Here is a 23,517-nt window from a genome sequence, read left to right on the forward strand (position 1 = left end):
TATTTAGCAGAGGACACACGAGGATTGAGGGTATTGGATTTGGTCATCTCATCAGAGGATGTAATTATAAATGAGGTGTTAAACCATGCTCCAATTGGTGAGAGTGACCATGAGGTGATTACCTGGGTGGTTGCCAGCAGTGCGAGGACCCCTGTGAGCAAAGGGTATATGTGGAACTACAAGGGGGGGGGGGTGATTATGAAGAGCTCAGGAGACAGCTTGCAGGTGTAGTGGGAATGACGAGTTAGCTGGAAAAGAGATCAATGCAGCTTGGGGTATTTTCAAAAACTATCTAGTAGATGTAATGTTAAATATATTCCAATGGTGAGAAGGTTAAATAAAGTAGGCGTGAAATGGATGAATAAAGAGATTAAGCATGCGATACAGAGAAAAAGGGCATTGTGGAGGCAGCATAAGAGAAGTGGAAGTAACCAATTTCATGAGGTCTACAAAGACCAGGCAAGGAGGGTGACTTGGTTGGTGAGAGTAGCTAAAGAGAGGTATGAACAGTAGTTAGCTAATGAAGCCAAAAAGAATCCTAGGGAGTTCTTTCGATATGTAGCCAGCAAAAGAAAGAATGATTATGGAAGGATGACATTAATTGGAGAAAATGGTATAAAGACAGCTGTTGCAGAATGTGTTGTGGAGAAACTTAATGAGCAGTTCATAAAGATCTTTCAATCTTGTGAATGTGACTTCATGGAGGGATTGAGAGCAGTTGATGATGGGGAGGAGAGACTAACTGTAAGCGAGCAAGAGGTGTTTGGGGAGTTGAGTAAACTACATGTAAATAAGGCTGTGGGACTTGATAATATATCACCACGTATTTTCAAGAAATGTGCCAGGGAGTTGACACTTGCCTTGACATATTTTTTTTAACGAGTCTTGCACTCAGTCAAGTTTCCTAAGGAGTGGAAGGATGGTAAGATTGTGCCATTTTGTAAAGGAGGTGATCGAACTCAAGCATCAAACTATAGGCCTATCTGTGTGTCAGGTGTTGTGGTTAAGTTGTTGGAGAAGCTTGTGAGAACTAGGATCTAGAGTTGGGTTGATAACAATGGTATTATCGTTGATGGGCAGCATGGATTTGCTAAAGGGAGGTCATGTTTCAGTAATCTACTTACTTAATACAATAAAGTGACTGTTTCCTTGGACAGAGGAGAAGGATACACAGTAATATACTTGGATTTTGCAAAGGCTTTTGATAGAGTACCTCATGATAAGTTGACAGTCAAACTAGAGCAGATGGGGTTCGATATTAGATTAGTACATTGAATTGGAGACTCGCTATCTGATAGGTATCAACACGTTGTGTATGGAGGTGTGATATCCAGGAAAAGGGAAGTCACTAGTGGAGTGACTCAGGGGTCTGTTTTAGGGCCATTACTGTTTAACTTGTATATTAATGATATTGGTGAAGATTTGGATGGAGATATTCAGTTGTTTGCAGATGATGTAAAGTTGGGACGAACCATAAAGAGTAGTGAGGATGTTGTGGCCTTACAAGAAGACATGAATAAATTGAGTGATTGGGCATGGAAATGGGGATGAGAGTTCAATGTTGCAAAATGTAAGGTTTTAAAATTTGGAAAACAAAGATGGGATGCAGAATTTATGCTTGGTGAGAATACATTGTTGGAGGTAGAGGAAATAAAAGATCTGGGGATGATAGTGGATAAGGATCTAAAATTTAGGGGACACATCGCCAAAATTGTGAAGACAACACAAAGGCTTCTGGGAATGATGCGGAGGACACTGACTTGTAGAAGCATGGAGAATCTAGTTACGTTGTATAAGGCTTTGATTAGGCCACACATGGACTACTGTGCCCAGATTTGGTCACCGGGTTTTCAGAAGGATGAAGAGATGTTGGAAATGTCCAAAGGAGACTAACTAAGGTAGTTTCTGACCTCTGAAATGTCGAGTATGAGGAAAGATTGAGAAGATGTAATTTGCAAAGTCTGGTGGATAGGAGGAAGAGGGGAGATATGATAGAGACCTACAAGTTGGTAAGGGGTTGTGATAGGATCAATGGTGAAGAAGTTCTACAGAGAATAGTGGGAGATCAGGGGAGAACCAGAGGTCATCCCTGGAAACTGTATAAAGGGGGTGTGAGTAGGGGAGTAAGAGGCAGGTTTTTTTCATGCAGAGTTGTGAATGATTGGAATGCCTTGCCTGAGAGTGTGGTGTCTGCAAGGAGTTTGAGTGTGTTTAAGACATGGTATGATGAGATGTGTGTGATAAAAGGACCTCCCAGATGAGTCTTTGACTTCACGAGGTCTTGGGGTAATAATAATAATAATAATAAAATATGATTAATCTTCTGTCTGATGCTTGTCAGAAATTTCATATTTGTAGTTGCCTGAATGCTTTATTTTTTTTAATTTATATCATCATATGTGTATATTATCTATATTCATATGTATTTTATCTTATTGTCTTTTAACCATGTGTACAAGCCATAAGATATTATTATTATTATCTGAGACCTCCAGGGAGTCAAGGATTCATCGAGGGAGGCTGTAAATTGCCCAACCCAGTTATCATACCTTCCCTTAAATTCATTTACACTAGATGCACTCACTACCCCTAAGGGCAAATTATTCCACTCACTCACTGCTCTCTGAGAGAAAAACCTAGTTCTTACCCCTTTCTTGACTGAGAACAACCTTAACTTCCATGGATGTCCCGGTGTTCTCTCTCCGCCTTCCATATAACGAAAAATTTCATCATTTGAAATGCTATAACTCCCATTCAAAAGTTTATAGGCCTCTTTCTCCTGTTCACCAGAGTCTGTAATCCATATACTCACAATAAATATATATATAAATAAATATGTCAGGAAACTCATTCCACTCACCTACCACTCTCCATGCGAAGAACCTGCTCTTTATGCTCCTGCTCACACCCTCCTTATGCAGATTACAGATATATTTGCTTTTTATTAGCTTGACTGTTATTTTGGAACTGCTAAGTTTTGAACTGTCTCAGAGTTCATGAAAATACAAAACTTAGAGGCTTAATGCTAGCTTGGTTGGACAAATGAATAGCATCTCCATTTTTCAACCAACAGACTGAAAGTTTAAATCTCACTGTGGCATGAATGTTTGTGAATCTCTTTAGGTGGTATATTTTGGATTTTTATTTTTCTGCAGTGAAATAACCTAATGTGGCTTGAAGAAGTAAAGTACCGTGAAAATCTTGTCCATCTTGTTATTGTCCTTCAATTCAATATAACAAAGGAAATAATAGTTTTTCCCATAATCAGAACTGGTTTCAGAAATTATTCACGCACCAACAAGGAATAATTAGAAATGATAAAACTAGCATAAACTGAATCACTCATTGAATATGTTTAGCCACAAAAAAAAAATAGCCTACAAATGTTAATCTAAGGAATTTAACAATTCATAATATATATTACATCATGTCAAAATTCCTTAAACTTCCTTTAGGAAATAACAAGATTCTTTGATATTCCAAAAAAAAACAGCATTTTTACTTGCCAGTGCAATGTAGGAACATTATTATTATAATTGTTATTCAGGCCTCCATGGACTCAGACTCATCGTGGGAGATCCTTCCTAGGAAACACAAAGTCTATCATACCAATCCATGAACTCATTGATTGTTCTTACCTCTCACCACTCTATCAGGCAATGCATTCCACAGTTCAACCATCCTCCATGCAAAGAAACCACTCCTCACCCTCTTGCTCACAGCTTCCTTTTGCAACTTCCAGGGATGGTCCCTTGTCATTGCTCCTTTCTGCTGCGAAAGAACTCCCCAGTGCCAACCCTGTAACTACCTCTCAATAGTTTAAAAGTCTCAATCATATTACCTCTCCTATCTATCAAACTCTACAGTCCACATTCCCACAGCTGATCCTCATAACCAACATTGTACAGTCCTGAAACCATCTTTATTATCCTACTCTGTATCCTTTTTACAGTTAATTTATCCTCTTCAAGTCCTGGGGACCAAATTTGAGAACAATAGTCTAAGTGTGGTCTGATCAGGGTCTTATACAATGGAACGATAACTCTTTTATATCTGCAGGTCAGTGTCCTTTGCAGTATTGCAGCAATCCTCTGGGTTACCTTCACCACATTTGCAATATGCTCCCTGAATTTCAGTTTTCTATCAATCATCACCCCCAGATTCCTTATCTCCCCTACCTCCACCAGTACAGCTCCTCCAATCGAGTATGCAGCCTCCCATTGATGTATTCCAAACTTCAAAACTTGACATTTTGCTGCATTAAACCAACACCCCCAATTCATTTGCCCATCTGGCTAGTTTATTCAAATTCTCTTGCAGGGCTGATTGAATCCAGTTGACTAACCCTGACATGTAAACCCATCTGCTGCAACTTAAATATCAGCTTATCATGTGGCACCCTGTCAAATGCCTTTGCAAAATCCAAAAAAATGGCAGTATATGCCTTTCCTTCATCAACTGCTCTTGTCACTTTATTATTAAAGGCGATCATATTACTAAAGAAAGAGTGCTCCTTAAATCCATGTTGACTTTCACAGATAACATTACCCTCATCTGCCCAACGCTGTATATGGTCTCTCACTCATCATCATCATTAGTCAAAAGTATAACTCTCGCACTGTTTAAAAAAAAAAGTTCCTCATCCAAATGAAAAAAACAGATTTACATAAAATACTTCATTTCTTAGTGCAGATAACACGTTAGAATGTTTCACGTCTTGATTCCCTTAACTGTGATCTTTTACATGTTTTTAGTGTTTATTGTTCATATGGGATGACATTTTTCTCAGATAATTTCAAATTTGCTGTGTACCATTAGTTTAGACTATCACTAAAGTCTGACCTTTTTGAAAAGCCTTTCACACTTGAACTGCTGATTCACCAAACCAGCTTAGTAATTTTTCATTTCATCTACCTCAGTTCTGTGGAACAACTTTCCCCACAAAGTATTTTCTCAAGACTACATCATCTAACTCTCTAAGAGGAATATTAACCATCACTTTGCTTGATTTCTGCTCACTCAACATTTATTTGCTAATAGGCCTTGCAGACTCATGTGTGCTAAAAAAAAAAATTTAAAAAAATCCAAATCAAACAGAGGTAATGATAGCATCATGTAATAAAAAAAATCCTTTAAAAACCAACTCCTAACAAAAATACTATTAAAACTCTGTATAAAAAATAATTACTTTCACATTTACTTTATCAACATCTACAGCAGAAATGTTGCTATCCAAGATGGAAGAGATGTGGAAGTGTTTGCTATAGGCAATATCTAATGCAAATCAAGCATCTACCAATCCAACTTTCTCCACTCTCCTCATAGCTTTGATCTTCTTTTAACCAACTCTTCTAGGTATATTGCAGGTTTCCTCTCAGTAACTCAGGATATATTTCCATGTTTCCTCTTCCATGGAGCATCCCTTCTACCCCTCAATCACCATCAACCCCATCATGTCCTTAGGCATTACATAGGTTCCAAATGGGATAATCATTCTGTGTTCCGACTATCTATTGCTTTTGCAATTCTGATCCAGATCCATGCTCTGAGCAAGTTACAAAAATTATTTTCACCCAAAATGACCACACATTTTACAAGCCATGGTTTAACAGATGTATCATGGTGGTTCAAGAAAAAAAATTCAGCGTACCACAGGTGGCTTGCGACAAGAATTCCAGCTTCAGACTCAGCCAACACTGAAGCAAGCTCCAAATGCAAACACCAATCAGCAAATCCAAACCTCACTTTGAAAGAGCCAACAGAAGAAAACTTTTCTGTTGTTCAATAAAATGACAGCAGTACCTTCTGGTTCCTTTGAAAGACTGTCAGATGCAACATTTGCTCAACAATGCTTCTCTCTTTCTCTCTATCTCACAAACACACATCCAGATGCTACCATTGTTACACCTAAAGATAAAGCTACTTCCTGATATCATTCTTTGGCACCATCTTCTGCACAGATGATGGAGGGAAATCACTTACTCTTCCAGAAAAAAAAAAAACAGTGTACCATATGCCTCCTGTTGATCTTTTGGCAAAGACATCAGAATAGTCTTAATTTCCTTTCCTACCATGTGGATGAATATATCAGCCAATTTTATGCTTCATATCTATGTTCACAGAATATTATTAAATTTTATTGGATACTTCACATCCATGTTTTGATTCATGTATAAACATGTCATCGCCAGCAGAGTGGGTTAAATAACCTACATATCAAAAACTTTTGTGGTCCTAACAGTATCTTCCTTGTACCCAAAAGTTGAGCTCCAGAAACAACATGGTCCAGCATCATTATTTATACTCTCCCAATGCTTATCCAAAACACATAGCATAGCACAGACCCAACATATGCCACAAAAGGGAGATGTCTGCAGTCAAATTATGAACCAATTGCCTTCACTTTGACCCTACCCAAATAATGGAAAAGATCATTAATAGTCAACTTTGCTATCAAGAGCCCCCACTGCCACCAACAGTATGGATTCAAACACTAACTCTTTTCTGTTAACATTCTACTAATTACTAAAAAAAACCTTATAAATGGAGAAAAAATTACTGTAAAAGGAATCAGATATGATAAAGATATCTAGATGTTTGAAGTAATTACTTGAAAGACTGCTAAATGAAACAAGACAAGCAGTGTTAGCATGATGATAGAAAACTCCCAACAGGAATTCAGTTGGGAATACATATCCATACTTGAAGTAGAAAAAGTAATCAAAATCCTTAAATGTGGAAAGGCAGCTGGAGTAGATGAAATTCAGCCAGAAATGCTCAAATATGAAGGTATAAAAATTTTACCAGTGGCTACATTGCATAATTCAGGTGTCCTGATCAGAGGGTCCAATTCTGAATGTTTGGAGCAAAGTTCTCATAGAACCATCTATAAAAAGGGAAATAAAACTAATGTGATAATTACAGAAGTATTTCCTTACTAAATGTTCATGGTAAGATTATTCTTATTATTATTATGTGATGCCTCTAAAGAGTCCAAAGATTCATTTATGCAAGTATACTTCAGAAACAGCTAAGAAAAATTGTGTAAAGGAAGCTTGGTAAAGAACAAGCTGGATTCAGGTCAAATACAGGTTGTCCAGATCGGATTCTTGCTGTAAGACAAATAGTTGAGAAATCTTGGGAATATAACAAGGATTTGTATTCAAGTTTTGTTGATCTAGAAAAAGCATATAACAAGATGTCAAGAGGAAAGCTCTTTAAAATGCTACAGTTATATAATATAAATGCAACATTATATCAAGCAATATATAGTGTATTTAAGCTGTGCATAGCAGTTAGAATTGAAGGAGTCACAGGAAATGGTTTAATGTTAAATCAAGTGTGCAACAAGGATGCACATTTTATCCATGGTTATTCATTATCTATATGGATCACATTATGGAGGAAAGTGGTATTAAATCTGATATCAAAATTGGCAATGTTAATCTTAGCTCTTTACTTTATGCAGGTGATGTTATACTGAATAAATCCAGTACAAGTCTGCAAGATTCCCTGACTAAATTGAATAACTGTTGTAATAAATATGGTATGAAAATCACCAATAAAAAGACAGAGAGAAAATAGGCAAAAACATTGAAAACATCACTGTATCTTGAATGGTGAACCTATAGAACAAGCAAAATATTTCAACTTAGTAAAATATTTAGTAAAGTAACAGGTAAATATTACACTATAAATACTTAGTAAAATAACAAGTAAAATATTTGAAATATTTCAACTATTTAGGCACGATTTTTAGTGAAGATGGTAAATTAAATATAGAAATAGACAACAAAATTAGTAAAGGTGGTATGGTAGGAAGTCAGCTGAATAAATTTATATGGAATAAGAAAGAAATTAGTCAAAATACTAAATTAGCTATATACATGACAGTATTCAAACCAATTTTAACTTATGGATCTGAGAGCTAGGTTAGAAATAAAACACTTGATCAAAGACTGGAGATCTCTGATATGAGACTCCTGAGAAAGATTAGTGGAGTCAATAAATGGCATCAATGGCAGTATCATCTACATTAAAAATGAGGATATTAGATAAGAACTTGCAACTGTTAGCATTCAGGAATATGTTAGTTGAGCTAATAGCAAATGGTATGGTCACTTAAACAAAATGGTACAGTAAAGATTAGCAAAACAAGTGTTCTTTGCCAGGTCAGTAGGAAAGAGACCCAGAGGAAGACAACAATATAGATGGATTGATATGGTAAAAAGCACCTTAAAAGACAGAAATATAAGATCTGATAACATTGAATATTGACAGATAACAGATTAATTTGAAGGAAAACTGTTGATCAGAAGTTAGTAATGATGCAACTTTTTCATGAAGTACTGTCATAATTATCCTGTACACCACCTGAAGATACATGTCATGAATTTGATGATAATGAATTCCAAAACTTCAGATCCATGGCAGACCTCTTAGCATATATCAACCACTGAATAGATACCATGAAAAGGTTTAGAGAAATGGTGTGCTGTTGCTCTTGACAGTTCCAAAGCATTTGATTCTGTATACCTTCCATTCTCCATAGTCTTCAACAACGGAATGCCTTGGACTATCACCTATCCACTTTCTCCTAGACATAAATGACCTCTCATTAACCAATAATCCTATCCACGGTTTTGCTGATGAAAGCATGCTCAACAAAAATCAAAAACAGATCTTATTGGACTGACACTAATTTGCATAAATGCACCACAGTGATAGCTTCCTCAGACTAAAAAATCCATCCGGCTACTAAATCCCAAATGCGCTCATCTTAGAATATTGTTCACATATTTGGAGGTGGTACATCAAAAACCTCCCTAAAAATTCTTGATGCTGTCCAGAGAAGAGCAATTTAACTGATAGTGAGTCAGCAGTGAGATCATCTATCTCATAGACTGTTTCTTTTAAGGTTACACAGTGATTAGCACTCATATTTATGAATTTAGGGACACAAAACACACATGTTGAAAAGATTATTTTACCGATTAATAATAAAATGATAACTTGACATTTAGACCCCTGTTTTGAGGTCATCATCAGAAGGATACATGTGTATAAGAACCAAGCTAGATGCTGTTGCACTCTATACAGGAAAATTAGATCTACGTTGTTAACTAATCTTTTTTCTTAGCCTGTCCTCTAGTGATAAAAAAAAAACACAAAAACAAAAACTACAATAAACTCTGCTAAAGTCCTCATGTACTGGGATTCTTCTGGAATTATACAGTTTATATTGTTATATTATGATTATCTTCTGGATTTGTACATTACAGGTTGCTAATTGTTCAGGAACAAAAAAAAAACACTTCACCAAGTCTTCTTGTATTGAGATTTTTCTTCGTGGTTGCTATGAAGGTTGCAGATGGGTCCTCCACATTCTTGGAATGGTTAGACCATTTTTATTCAGATTATGTTTGAGCATTTCACATGCTTCCTTGAATTTCCGCTTGAACCAGGTTTTGGTGCAGTGTAGGGACTTAGTACCTTTCCAATCAATTCTGTGGTATGTTTGGAGTGCATGGTGAGAAAGGCCAGTTTTTCCAAAATGGAGATATTTTATGTCATTTGTGTTCATCCTTTCTGATTGGGATGGTTCGCCCTGTTTCCCCTATGTATGGTATGTTACATGTGCAATCTATTTTGTAAACCCCTGGGTGGGCTAGGTATGGCAGGGGATCCTTGGAAGAACTGAGTAGGTGCCTTAATTTTGTTGGGGGTTTAAAGGTGGTTTTGATGTTGTATTTGTGTAGTGTTCTGTCTATTTTTTCTGAAATCCTGGGGACCAGTCCTAAATTGCAACCTTTAATGGGAGAAATTTGTATAATAATAATAATAATTATGTTTCTTCTTTTCCAAACCTCATATGCACACCATACCTAGCAGTAATGTTATGTAGGTTCTTCTAAACCTTAGATGTGGAACAGATATTAGAAAAAATTCTAACAATGGAAAAAAAAAAAAAAAGATGAATTTCAACTAGGCTTAATTTAATTAGAACCAATTTTTTCTTCTCATTAAGCTGAAGCTTAATAGAGAATAAAAATGAGGTTATAGTAGGCACCTGCTAATTGTACATGAGAATGGCTAACACAATCTGAATAGCCAATATAAATGTTCTTACAACTGTAGGTCTTGTTGGGTGAGTAGTTCATTCTCCAACCAACAGTTTTGGATCTGAATCCTACCATCCTCATGAATATTTGTGAATGCCTTGTTATCACCCAATGTGAGATCACATTTACCAGAGGCTTGAAGTGGCTTCTAAAAAGTTCCATATTTGGTTAATAAAGCACAGTTTCTTGGTTATCTAATGCTCAGCATGTACAAAGTGCCAATGTCCTATAGTACTGCAACCTTTCATGGGAGGAATTTGCATAAAAAAGTCCTAGATGGAATTTTAACAAGCCCTGCAAGCCAAATGGAAAATTACATTCTTTGAACTAAGATACAGTAGTACCTTCACCACACATCACCTGAAAAAGATCTATTTAAATCCTGTATATGACAAGAATAACTTTATTAGTTTTAAGTGGCTACAGTACTCAGCCTTAGAGCTGAGCAGAGAATTTTTCCTTCCTGAAAATTTTCTTTCAGTGAAAAAAGTAAAATTTCCTCAGAACATATTGTGTTGTGTTAAAGTGATAATACCATAATATGGCATGGCAGCCCTAATCATTACGTTATTCAGTAATTTTTAATTTCTATATCAAGCCCATACATGAGAAGTAGAAGAATTTATATCATAGTGGTAGATGGAATAAAAGAAGAACAGGGAAAGCATGTTCAGCATGTTTGCACTTGTATTGTAAACGGATGGCAGGCAGCTGCTACTCTTGTTGTTACAAGAGTAGCAGCGATTTTTTTTAAATTGTTGCAAATCTCCAAAAAAAACTCCAAATATTTATTTTTTAAAAGAATGCATATAAGTGGAACCACACGGCTCCAACCCACGTTCAAGGGTCAACTGTAGTTTGAGCGTGAAGTAACTTCATGACCAGTCTACTTGTATATAGAGGCTAATGGCTTCACACCAATTGCCTTCGTATCCCATAATGCAATACACATATCAATGCTACTACCTAGACTGGTTTCGACCTTTACTAGGTATGTTAAAGTGCAGGGATACCACTCCAAAAATGAAGTGATCTAGAAGATCACTCTAAATCTTACTGAGTGACCCTAAAGGATCACTGCCGAGCTCATCACTCCTGGCCTGAATCACTCCAGGATAGCAAACTAAGTGGTGGTTTTCCCCCTTAGTGAGAGGCAGAAAACAACCACTGAGCAGAACCTCTGTACTTCGACCTTCATTGAGGTGTCATCAGTGGGGACCAGACACAGAAATGATACCAGGATTGAAATAATGCAGAAGTCATATTTTCATATACAATTAGTTAAACAGTGTCACACCTTATTACTAAAATACTCCAGATCAGTGAGAGATGTTGAAAGTTTTTTTTTAACTTAATTATACTATAAATTAAAGATGCCAAGAAATCATATTCTTGGTTTTTAAATCCTTTATCTAAGTGTAAGCAAACGTTTTTTTGTTTGCTGAGTAGGAAATTCTATGTTAATAAAGTTATTTACATGAGTTTTCCTCTGGTTTTATAATTCATTTCTATTTTAACCCAGTAAAAAAGATCAATCAAGTCTACTGAACATAAAGTGCATGTCTCAAAAAGATTCAATTTAGTTTGCCTTTATGAATATACTGCATGTGAAAAAGAGGCTATGGAAGAGATAAGAAGACAGGTGAAGGGCAGATGCATGAAGAATATAAGACACAGTCTAGGAGAGTGACTAGTATGGTAAGGAAGGCAAAACTGGAATATGAGAAGAGACTGGCCAAAAGAAAATCCTAGGGAATGTTTTTAGCTATGTGGCCAGTAGGAGGAGAAGTGATTGTGGAAGAATGACATTGTGGGATAGAAATGGGAATAGAGTGACTGATGCAGAGGACATAGTGAAATTGTTCAATGAACATTTTATTGGAGTATTTCATCCTGATGAAGTAAATTTTAAGACTAGCAGGATAGAGCAGGTTCGAGGTTTAGAGGTGCAGGAGGAGAATGTGTTCCAAATACTGAGTACTCTGGATGTCAATAAAGCTGTGGGACTGGATGGTATTTCACCACGAGTTTTGAGAGAATGTGCTAAAGTACCGATAGCTCCTTTAACATGGCTTTTCAATGAAAGTCTGGCTATGGGAAAGGTGCGCAGGGAATGGAAGGAAGGTAAGATAGTGCCATTGCATAAGGGCGGTAGCAGACTGTGTCAAATTATAGACCAGTTTGTGTTTCATCAGCAGTTGTTAAGATATTGGAGAAATTAGTGAGGGACTATATACAGCGTTGGGCAGATGAGGCTGTTGTGAGAATCAAAATGGATTTGTTAAGGGATGCTCTTGCTTTAGTAATATGATTGCCTTTTATAATAAAGTTACAAGAGCAGTAGATGAGGGAAAGGCATATACTGCCAATTTCTTGAATTTAGCAAAGGCATTCGACAGGGTGCCACATGATAAGCTGATGTTTAAGTTGCAGCACATGGGTTTGGATGTCAGGTTGGTCAACTGGATTCAGGATTGGCTATCTGATAGGTATCAGAGAGTTGTGTGTGGTGGGGCAGTTTCAAGGAGGCAGAAGGTTACAAGTAGGGTCCCACAGGGTCCCTCAGTACTGGGACCTATATTGTTTAACCTTTATATCAATGACATTGTCAGTGGATTGCAGGGAGATATTCAGTTGTTTGCAGATGATGTGAAGCTGGGAAGGGTTATTAGTAATAGTGCAGATATGGCAGCCCTGCAAGAGGATTTGAATAAACTAGCCAGATGGGCATATGAATGTGGATATCAGTTTAATGCAGCAAAATGTAAGGTCTTGAAGTTTGGGACACATTGATGGGAAATTTCATATTCTATTGGTGGAGTTGTGCTGAAGGAAATAGGGGAGACAAGAGATCTGGGGTTGATGATTGATAGAAACCTGAAATTCAGGGGACATATTGCGAAGGTGGTGAAGGTAATCCAGAGGATTGCTGCAATACTGAGAAGGACACTGACCTACAGAGATAAAACAGTTATCATTCCATTGTATAAGACCCTCATCAGACCACACTTAGACTATTGTTCTCAGATCTGGTCTCCAGGATTTGAAGGGGATAAATTAACTGTGGAAAGGGTACAGAGGCAGATAACAAAGATGGTTTCAGGATTGTACTATGTTAGTTATGAGGATCGGCTGAGGGAATATGGACTACAGAGTTTGGTAGATAGAAGAAGAGGTGATATGATTGAGACTTTTAAACTGTTGAGAGGTGGTTAAAAGGGTTGACACTGGGGAGTTCTTTCACTTGGTTGAACTGCAGGAAGGAGTGATGAAAAGGAGACATCCCTGGAAGTTATGAAAGGAAGCTGTGAGCAAGAGGGTGAGGAGTGGTTTCTTTGCATGGAGGTTGGTTGAACCATGGAATGTCCTAATAGAGTGGTGAGAGCGAGAATGGTCAATGAGTTTAAGGAGTGGCATGATAGACTGTTTCCTAGGAGGGACCTTTTGCAAGGAGTCTTGATAGACTGTGTTTCCCTGGAAGAACTTCCTGGGATGAGTCTTGACTTCATAGAGGTCTGAATAATAATAATATACACAAAGTAAATTTATATTCAAAGTAAACTAAAATGCATTTGTGAGTCAGTGAGGATTATGGTAGGTAATATTTTTAACAAAGCTAATAACCTTATTAATACTACAGTTATTTTAAGAAAATGTTGAAATAAAGTTGGTTCAAATTTATGAGTTGTCAGTGTCCAACTGACCATTAAGTTTTTGATATTTTATTATTACTGTGCTTCAAAAAAAAGAACAAACAGTAGTCATCATACTAATATTTTGGCAATTATTTTAAAATATTTTAAAGGGACAATTGTTGTTAAGCTTAACATCAGTAAATAGATTGAAGTGGGTTTTGTCCATGTCTCAAACTGAAATGTATGCTGAAAGAAAAAAAAAAAAGCTATTAAAAAACTACTTAATATTATGTAGACATGGGAAATGCAACTTTTTATATAAAAAGTTGCATTTCCCATGTCTTTAGACAGATTCTTACCTTTTATGCATAAACTTTTTGGGAGGTACAGGTGGTTCTTGGTCTGAAAGACTGCTTTCAATAATGCATGGCTGACTGGTAATTCTAGGCAGAGATGGCAAGCTTAAATATTTTTTTTTGCTTTTATCTACCACAGCATATTCCACTTCTAGTTGTTTATTAACATCTTGTAACCCATTTATTTCTAAAAGAAAATTATGAATCACATTTGTCAATTTTGAAAGTAAAAAAAAAATTAAAACCATGAACAACTTCATTAGTCAATATTAATTAATATTTATAATACAATTCACAATACTTCTGACCTGCCCATGTTTAAATACCTCCCCAAAAATTAAAATACCTCCCCACGATTTAAAAAAAGTGAATACATCAACAAAAAAAACAGCAAACTAACTTCATAAAGAAGATTAATTGCAGACTGAATAGAGTGAATTTAATGGGAAAATGACCTAATACATAACTGTGCTTGGATGGATTTGCAGTGTCTAGAGAAAATTATTGAGTGAGAGAGTAGAAATGCAAATATGAAGCATCCACAGCTACTGGGGAAACTGTAGTTGATTGTGTAGTTACTTCAGGCAAGTAAATGTGAGAACAGAAAGGGAAAAAATGCTGAACATAGTCTCTTAGCACTCAAATTATTTGAGTTTGAATTACAAGATGCAAAGACAGTTGTGGGTAGATCTGGTAATGGTATCTGAAGATTTGCCTCTAACTAGAAAGAGCAATTATTCCATCTTGACCTGGAAAGATGTTAGCAATGCATGGGGGATAGTCACTGTATCCAAGGTTAGTAGACATCAGCCTGCATACTTTCGCAGTTTTAGGTCAGAATGGTAAATCAGATGGGAATTATATGAATGAGTAGTACCATTACGCAGTAGACTGATAGCACTACTAATCCAGTTGGGATGGGGGAGGAACTATCACTCAGTAAAAGATGAAATCACTAAGTGATCAACTTGTTAAAATGTATATCATTAAGTAGGGATCTACAGTATAGCATAGTGCAAAAAGTCTTCTATAGTTTTCTACAGTTTTATAGTGCAACTAGCATCTTCTTTATCAGAGACAATGACTAAAACTCAACAGCCTTATGGGAACCAACCCTGACAATCATCTCACACAATATAAAGGGCCTCTCCTCTGTAAAATAAGATCTTATTGCAAAAATGTGTAAAGAACAAAAATGTGATATTTTATGTCTACAGGAGACACACAAAGGACTTCAACAAGCCAGACCTAAAATTGCTGGAATGAAGCTCATAAAAGAAATACCACATGAAAAGTATGGAAGTGCTATCTTCACTCGGCAGGAGCTCCAGGTTACAGGATGCCTAATCACAAACCAAAATAACATAGAAATCCTTAGAATAGATCTGGATAACATCAGTGTTTTCTCAGTATATAAACCACCTGGTATAACCTTTGCTTTTGAAATGTCTCAGTACTTGACAAAAGGAAATCTGCTATTACTATAGGCAACTTGAACAGTCATAGCACAGAGTGGGGTTATAGTGAAACAAATGAGGATAGAGAGTTAGTTAAACAGTGGGCTGAAAGTAATCAAATGAATCTTATACACGATCCTAAACAGCCATTATCATTTAACAGTGGAAGATGGAAAAGAGGTTATAACCCAGACCTTGGATTTGTTAATAATAGAATAGCTAATCTGTGCACTAAACAGGTACTTGCACCAATCCCAAGTTCACAACATAGACCAATAATGCTACAAGTTTTCCCACAAGTTCGACTTAAGGAGATCCCACTCAGAAGATGATTTTAAAAAAAGCTAACTGGGAACAGTTCAAGAGAATTAGACATAAACCTGATCAATATTTCACCCAAACCAGAAAATTATGGAAGTTCATCAAAGCTATTAGATGGTCTGCTACCAGACACATCCCAAGAGGTTGTAGAACATATTACATTCCAGGTTTTACAGTGCACAACGTGAAAATATATGAAATATATTGTAATCTATATGATAAAGATCCATTTTCATCAGAAACAATTGATGCAGGAAAGGAACTTATAGCAGCACTGTCTGAAAAAAGGACTCGACAATGTGAAAATTAAAAGCTTAGATATGAAGCACAGTAGCAGGAAGCCTGGCTCTTACTCAAAAAATTATCTGGTGACCCCACAACAGCAGCAACCGAAGTTAATATAAATGCAAACCAAATTGCAACTCAGCTATCTCTGAATGGTAAACCAAGTACCGAAGGAAAAATATCTAAAGATTATATTAAAAAGTTAGGAATTCAGAAAATAATCTCTTCGAAGCACCATTTACTAAAGAGGGACTAAAAAATGCCCTAAAAGCCTTAAAACCAGGAAAAGCTGCCGGTATAGATGATATCAGAAATGAGATACTAAGGAATCTGGGAGAAAAGGCAACAGAGTGGTTGTTAAAATTTTTCAACTTTTATTGGAAATTTGCTAAAATACCCAGCATATGGAGACAAATGAAAGTAATACCTATCCTGAAATTGGGTAAACCTGCTCAGGATCCAAAGAGCTACAGGTCTATAGCTCTTCTATGCACAACTGAAACTGTATGAGAGGTTAATCTTGAACAGACTAAGTCTAGAAATAGAGAAAGTGCAGATAAAAGAACAGGCAGGATTTAGACCAGGAAGATCTTGCACTGGACAAGTATTAAACGTAACAGTTTATTGAGGACAACTTTGAAAGGGGTTAGCAACAGATGCTGTATTTATAGATTTGACAGCAGCATATGACACACTAAATCTTAGAAAGCTTATAGTTAAAATTTACAGCATGACAAACAGCTATTGGTTAGTGGAGATATTTAGGTAGATGCTGTTCAGCAGAAGATTCTTTGTTGATTTTCAGAAACAGAGTGGTTAAAAATCAACAAAAGAAAAAAAAAAAAAAAAAGACCAGATGGCATACCCAGAAAAATGGTCTATCTCAGGGAAGTGTGTGATCTCCCCTCCTCTTCAATATATATACTAATGGCCAACCCTTACAGTTTAGTATAAGGAAAACCACTGAAACCAAATCCCAGTAAAACCCAAATGTGTCTTTTCCATCTCGATAATAGGGAGGCGAGGAAAGAGTTGAACATAGAATGGGATGGCGTGAAACTGGTCAATTATCCAAATTCAACTTACCTAGGTGTTGCGCTAGATAGTACTTTAAATTATAAGCAACACATAGAGAAGACAGCAGCTAAAACTGAAACATATAATATTCTGTGCCAATTAACATCATCTCAGTGGGGTGCAAATCCACAAGTACTGCACACCACTGCACTGGCTCTGCTTTTTGATAGCCGAGTATGCTAGCCCTGTTTGAGAAAGATCATCACATGTCTCAAAATTATAAGGTTCTTAATAAAACATGTCGGCACATTACCATGTATTGATAAAATTGACCATGTATACTCACTGTTTGGTATTGCACCTCCTCACATCAGAAGGACTACACAGAGTAGATATGAGCAGAAACAACAACTAAATGATGAATGGCATCCGTTGAATGGACATGTTGCAGTACATAAAGAGGCTAAGATCAAGGAAAAGTTTTATTCACTCAGTGAAACCATTGGTTGATTCCATAAAAGTTACAAGGTCAACAACGTGGCAAGAACAATCTCCAGAGGCTCCGAACTTAAACGAATCTTCCTTCCGGCTCACATCTTGACTGGCAAAAATGGAAGACATTGAATAGACTTCGTTCCAGAATGGGCAGACCAAAGCAGAATATGAGCAGATGAGGCTACACCGACAATGACAGCTGCTCATGTGGTAAAACACAAACCATGGATCATCATCTGCAATGCTACTTAATACACATTAATAATATATGTACCTGAGAAGATTTAATGCAGTGTAATGAAACAGCTTTAAAGTATATTAATTTGACATTTTATGTTTTTGCTTAATATTTATGCAAGTGGCATTTTTGTCTTTTAATGTATGCTTTTAATCCGTATTCTTTTAATGTCCATTTCTTTAAATTATTATTACTACTGGCAACTCCAAGGAGTCCTGAGACTCATCGAGGTGAGCCCCTAAACATCATGTCTACAACTATTCAGCTTCCACACAGTATATATCATACCTTGTCTTGAATCCACTCATAATCATGACTCTGGCAACTTATTCCACTCATTCACCACTCTAAATACAAAAAAAAACAAATGGATGGCCCCTAGGCCTCCCACCACCAGACCTGTTCTGAAAAATATCCTCTGAATTAATCTTATAGATACCCTTCAGTAATTTGAATGTCTCAATCATATCACCCCTCTTCTGCCTGTCAACCAATGTCTGCAACCCACAAATCTTCAACCTGTTCTCATAAGGTTCATTTCATAAACCTGCTATCATCTGGATAGCAGGTTTATGGAATCTGGAGACTGGTGTCGAGGCTAGCTGGTGAAAGGATGTACTGTCGGAGAGCTCCTGAAAGATTTGCGATTTCTGTTGATTTATTAATATTTTGTTAAATTTAATTGTGTAATTTTATTATATTAGTGTAGTTAGTGTACTAAAGTGTTTTATAACATAATCTATGCTGGGAAGTCGCCGCTAGAGGGATTCATAGTGTGTAGTGTTCGTGAAAGCTCCAGATAAGATAAGCGTTATTTTCAGTTATCGTTGATAAATTTACTTTAATATTGCACAGTTTTGTTTGCCTTATGTATCTTAGTGCGTCTGTTTATGTGTTTTTGGTGTTTATAATTTATAATTTGATAAAATACGTTACTAGTATGGCTCCAGTACGAAGGAAAATGGCAGCCAGTAATGATGGCTCGCCATCTTCTTTCAAGAACGGTAATGTAAAGGAGATGATTCAGTGTACTATCTGCGAAATGTATGCTTTGTGGAGTGTGGTCAGAGTTTGGTTAGATGATAATAAAGGAGTGAATGTGTGTAGAAAATGTAGGGAGAATGAGGAATTGAAGTGCATTTCAGATTGTGAGTGTGATATTTTTGTCAAACTTCAGAATGAAGAAAATAGGGATATGACAAGAAACGGCAAGGTTGTACCAGAGAATTGTGAGAGTGAATGTAGAAAGTGTGAATTATAGTATTAATGGTTTTACAGAGAATAAAAAAGATGAGATAGATGCAATGAGTGAGATCGTGTTGTTGAATAGTGCGATACAAAGGGCAAAACAGCAGCTAGAGCGTATGAGCAAAAGTCGACTGAATGAACCAACCAATAATAAAAAGTATGACAGGAAAAATAGGCGTATGAGTGTGAACAGGAACAAAATGAAGGATAGAGTGCTGTATAGAGACTAGTTAGTACGAGGTGTATTAGTAGAGGATTTGACAAAATCGTACCAACCTGGTGCGATCATAAAGGATGTAACTGAATCTATTAGAGAGCAAAAGGAAAGGGTGAAAGAAATGATTGTTGTGACAGGTACAAATGATTTGAAAGGAGATAAAATGGAAATGATAGAAGACCTGAATGAATTGTTTGAGGTAGCAAAAGAAAAGAGTGAGAGAGTTAGAATGATTAGTCTTTTGCCACGGTATGACAGTGAAATGTTTAAAAGGAGGGCCATAATTGTGAATGACTTTATACGTGGGTTATGTATGACGAGTGGTGTGGAATTTGTGGAGTGAGTTCGATGGGCGAAAGGATCTATACACGAAAGATGGATGGCTTGCATTTGAATGGTTACGGTGTAAGGAGACTTGAGAAAGTGTTGCTGAATGTAATGGATATGCAAATTCAGGAAAACTAGATTTATTAAGGGGGGGGGGGTTGATATACAGTCCTTACGGAGGCAGTTGAATGTATGAATGAATATAATATGCCCGAGCGAATAAGGACAACAAACCAGAGTGGGATAGTTAATATAAGGCATCAAGGTAGGGTTGGGGCTAATGGGGGTCTTAAATTCATGTACACTAATGCTAGGAGTATTAGGAACAAGAAGGAAGAGTTTTTGGCCATGGTTGGCACTTCCAGACCACAGGTTATTGCTATTAGTTAATCATGGCTGACTGTAGATGATATAGCTAGTGGGATTGAATGTGATGGGTATAGTGTGTTCAGGAATGACAGGGAGAATGGGGGGGAGGAGTACTGTTGATTGTAGCTGATGAGCTACAGCCTCGGAGAACAGAAATTGAATTGCAGGACAGAGAAAAGAGCACATTTGAGGCCATTTGGTGTGAGATTGTGGCTAGCAGAATTAAATGTACAATTGGGTGCTGCTATAGACCAGGTGATGAAAAAGATGGTGGTGACAGTATGCACAAGCAAATAGAAGAAATGAGTGGAAGGAGGATAATTATTATTATGGGAGATTTCAACTATGGTCACATTGATCGGAGTGAGGAGAGGACCCACAGGAGGAAGGAATTGGATTTTATGCGGTTATAAGGGATAACTATCTGCGACAGCATGTAATGAAAAATACTAGGGGTCAGAGAGTGCTTGACCTAGTAATTACATCTGAGGATTTGGCTGTAACAAATATGACCACATTGCCACCAACTGGTGAGAGTGATCATAGGGTCTTGACTTGGGAGGTGGCTAAAGGTGTGGAATTTTCAATTAGGACAGGGTACATGTGGAATTATTGGCTGAAAAGTATGACAAGCTTAGGAGTTTGATTGGTTCAGTGGCATGGCATGTACAACTGCAAGGACTAGAAATTGATAGTGCATGGGAGGCAGTTAAGTGTTTGCATGAAGCAATGGCTGACTGTATACCTAGAGTCCGAATAATAAATCAAGTAGGGGTTAAATGGATGAATAACACCATTAAGCTTGAGCTGCAAAAAAAAGAAACAACTATGGAGGGAATTTAAGGAGAAAGGTGACCGGCAGACACACGAACGGTATAAAGCGCAGGCCAGAAGGGTAACAAGTGTGGTAAGAAAAGCAAAAAAGGATTAAGAAAGAACATTGGCCAAGCAGGCTAGAGAAAATCCTAAACAGTTTTTTAGATATGAAGCAAGTAAAAGGAAAAATATACATGGCAGAATGATTTTAAAGAATGCCGATGGTAGGGAGGTAACTGAATCAGTTGATATAGTTGAGTTACTGAGTGAACACTTTGCAAGTATATATCATCCAGGTGGTGACATTGCAGAAACGAATAAACCAGTAGATTATACGGGAATTGTGGTGAATGAAGTGGAGGTGAGTAGTCTATTGCATAACCTCAATGTCAATACATCGTGGGATTGGATGGTATACCAGCTCGTATCGTACGAGCAGCAGCTAAAGAATTGTCAGTACCCTTGACCATTTTGTTTGAGTCTCGGGTCTGGGTTAGTCCCGAAGGAGTGGAAAGAGGGGAAAATAGTTCCACTGCATAAAGGTGGTTCCAAGACTGCTGTTGTAAATTACCGACCGATTAGCATATCAGGAATCATTGTCAAGGTCTTAGAGAAATTAGTCAAGAAAAGAATACAGGATTGGATAGATGAAAATGGGATATTGTATGGGGGACAACATGGTTTTGTGAAGAATAGATCATGCCTCAGTAACTTGCTCACGTTTTATAACACAGTGACGGCTGAACTGGATAGGGGTAATGGGTTTACAGTGATACTACTGGACGTTGCCAAGGCCTTTGACAGGATACCACATGGAACTCTAATCAGTAAGCTGGAGCAGATGGGGATATATATAGGGTTGGTGAGATGGATAGGAGGGTGGTTGAAGGAGAGATACCAGAGAGTGGTTTATGCAGGAGTGGAGTCTAAAAGACGGCTTGTGACGATTGGTGTGCTGCAGGGCTCTGTTCTTGGACCACTGCTTTTCAATTTGTTCTTCAATGATATAGGAAAGGATTTGAGAGGAAGTGTTCACTTGTTTTCTGATGATGCAAAGTTGAGTAGAGCAATTGTGAGTGTGCAGGATGTCAAAATTTTGCAGGATGATTTGGATAGTTTGGAGGACTGGGCTAGGAAAAACGGATGTCAATTTAATGTGACAAAGTGTAAGGTTATGCACTTTGGGGTGAAAAGAATAGCAGCAGTATATCGCATTGGTGGAACCGTACTCCAGGAGATTGATGAGGCCAGGGATTTGGGAGTGTTGGTGGATAGGGAATTGAAGTTTAGGGGGCACATTGCAAAAGTGACTAAATCAGCTCATCAAATCACTTGGCTTCTGAAAAATACTTTACCATGCAGACACAAACAAGTTGTTGTTCCTCTGTATCGAGCATTGATAAGACCCCATCTGGACTACTGTGCCCAGTTATGGGCACCAGGGTTTCTTTGTGATGGGGAGGAAGTGGAGAGGATCCAGAGACGAGTGACCAAGATGATAGAAGGTCTGTGGAATGAACCTTATGAGAATAGGTTGAAGATTTGTGGGTTGCAGAGATTGGACGATAGGCAAAGGAGGGGTGATATGATTGAGACATTCAAATTACTGAAGGGTTTTTATAAGATTGATCCAGAAGATATTTTTGAAAATATGACTGGTGGTGGGAGGACTAGGGGCCATGCATGGAAGCTGGGCAAGAGTGTGGTTGACAAGGGAATTAGAGCTAGGTTTTTTACTTGGAGAGTGGTGAATGAGTGGAATAAGCTTCCAGAGGCTGTTGTGGGTGCTACGACCATGAATGAGTTCAAGGCAAGGTATGATAGATACTATGTCAATGTCGAATAGTTGTTCTTGACATGATGTTAGGGCCTCCCTTGATGAGTCTGTCGACTCCTTGGAGTTGCCCGGAACAACAACAACAACAATAATAATAATAATCTTGGTCACTCGACTCTGGATCCTCTCTAACTCCTCCCCAATCAAGAAGAAACCCTGGCACCCAGATCATGTGCCCTGGCTGCACAGTAGTCGAGATGGGGTCTTATCAAGGCTTTTGACGAGCTGATTTAGCCACTTTTGCAATGTGCCCCCTAAACTTCAACTCCCTATCCACCAACACCCCCAAATCCCTGGCTTCGTCAATCTCCCTGGAGTACAGTTCCACCAATGTGGTATACTGCTGCTATCCATTCTCCTTAGCCCAGTCCCCCAATCTATCCAAATCATCTTGCAAAATTTTGACATCATGTGTATTCACTATTGCTCTACCCAACTTTGCATCATCAGCAAGCAAATGAATAGTTCCTCTCAGATCCTTTCCGATATCATTAATGAACAAATTAAATAGTAGTGGTCCAAGAACAGAACCCTATGGCACACCACTAGTCACAGACCGTCTTTTGGACTCTACTCCTGAATAAACTACTCTCTGATATCTCTCCGTCAACCACCCTCCTATCCATCTCATCAACCCTATGTCCATCCCCATATGCTGCGGTTTGCTGATTAGAATTCCATGTGGTATCCTGTCAAAGGTCTTAGCAAGGTCCAGCAGTATGACTATAAATCCATTATCCTTATCAAGTTCAGCTGCTACTGTGTTATAAAACTTAAG

At 37.5% G+C, this 23,517-nt stretch overlaps 1 protein-coding gene across 1 annotated transcript in view; it reads right to left on the minus strand.

Annotated features, from left to right (window-relative positions):
- Positions 1 to 23,517, minus strand: part of LOC150103691 (uncharacterized) — a 152,922-nt gene that overhangs the window by 35,267 nt on the left and 94,138 nt on the right. Inside the window, exon 5 of the mRNA XM_090397053.1 lies at positions 14,116 to 14,299. Within this exon, the coding sequence (XP_090253179.1) occupies positions 14,116 to 14,299 (184 nt within the window). The remainder of the gene's footprint in view (positions 1 to 14,115; positions 14,300 to 23,517) is intronic.

Source organism: Typopeltis vanoorti, chromosome 8 (assembly GCF_054136105.1).
Source record: "Typopeltis vanoorti isolate ZY-2024b chromosome 8, IOZ_Tvanoo_1.0, whole genome shotgun sequence".
Taxonomy (NCBI): Eukaryota; Metazoa; Arthropoda; class Arachnida; order Uropygi; family Thelyphonidae; genus Typopeltis; species Typopeltis vanoorti.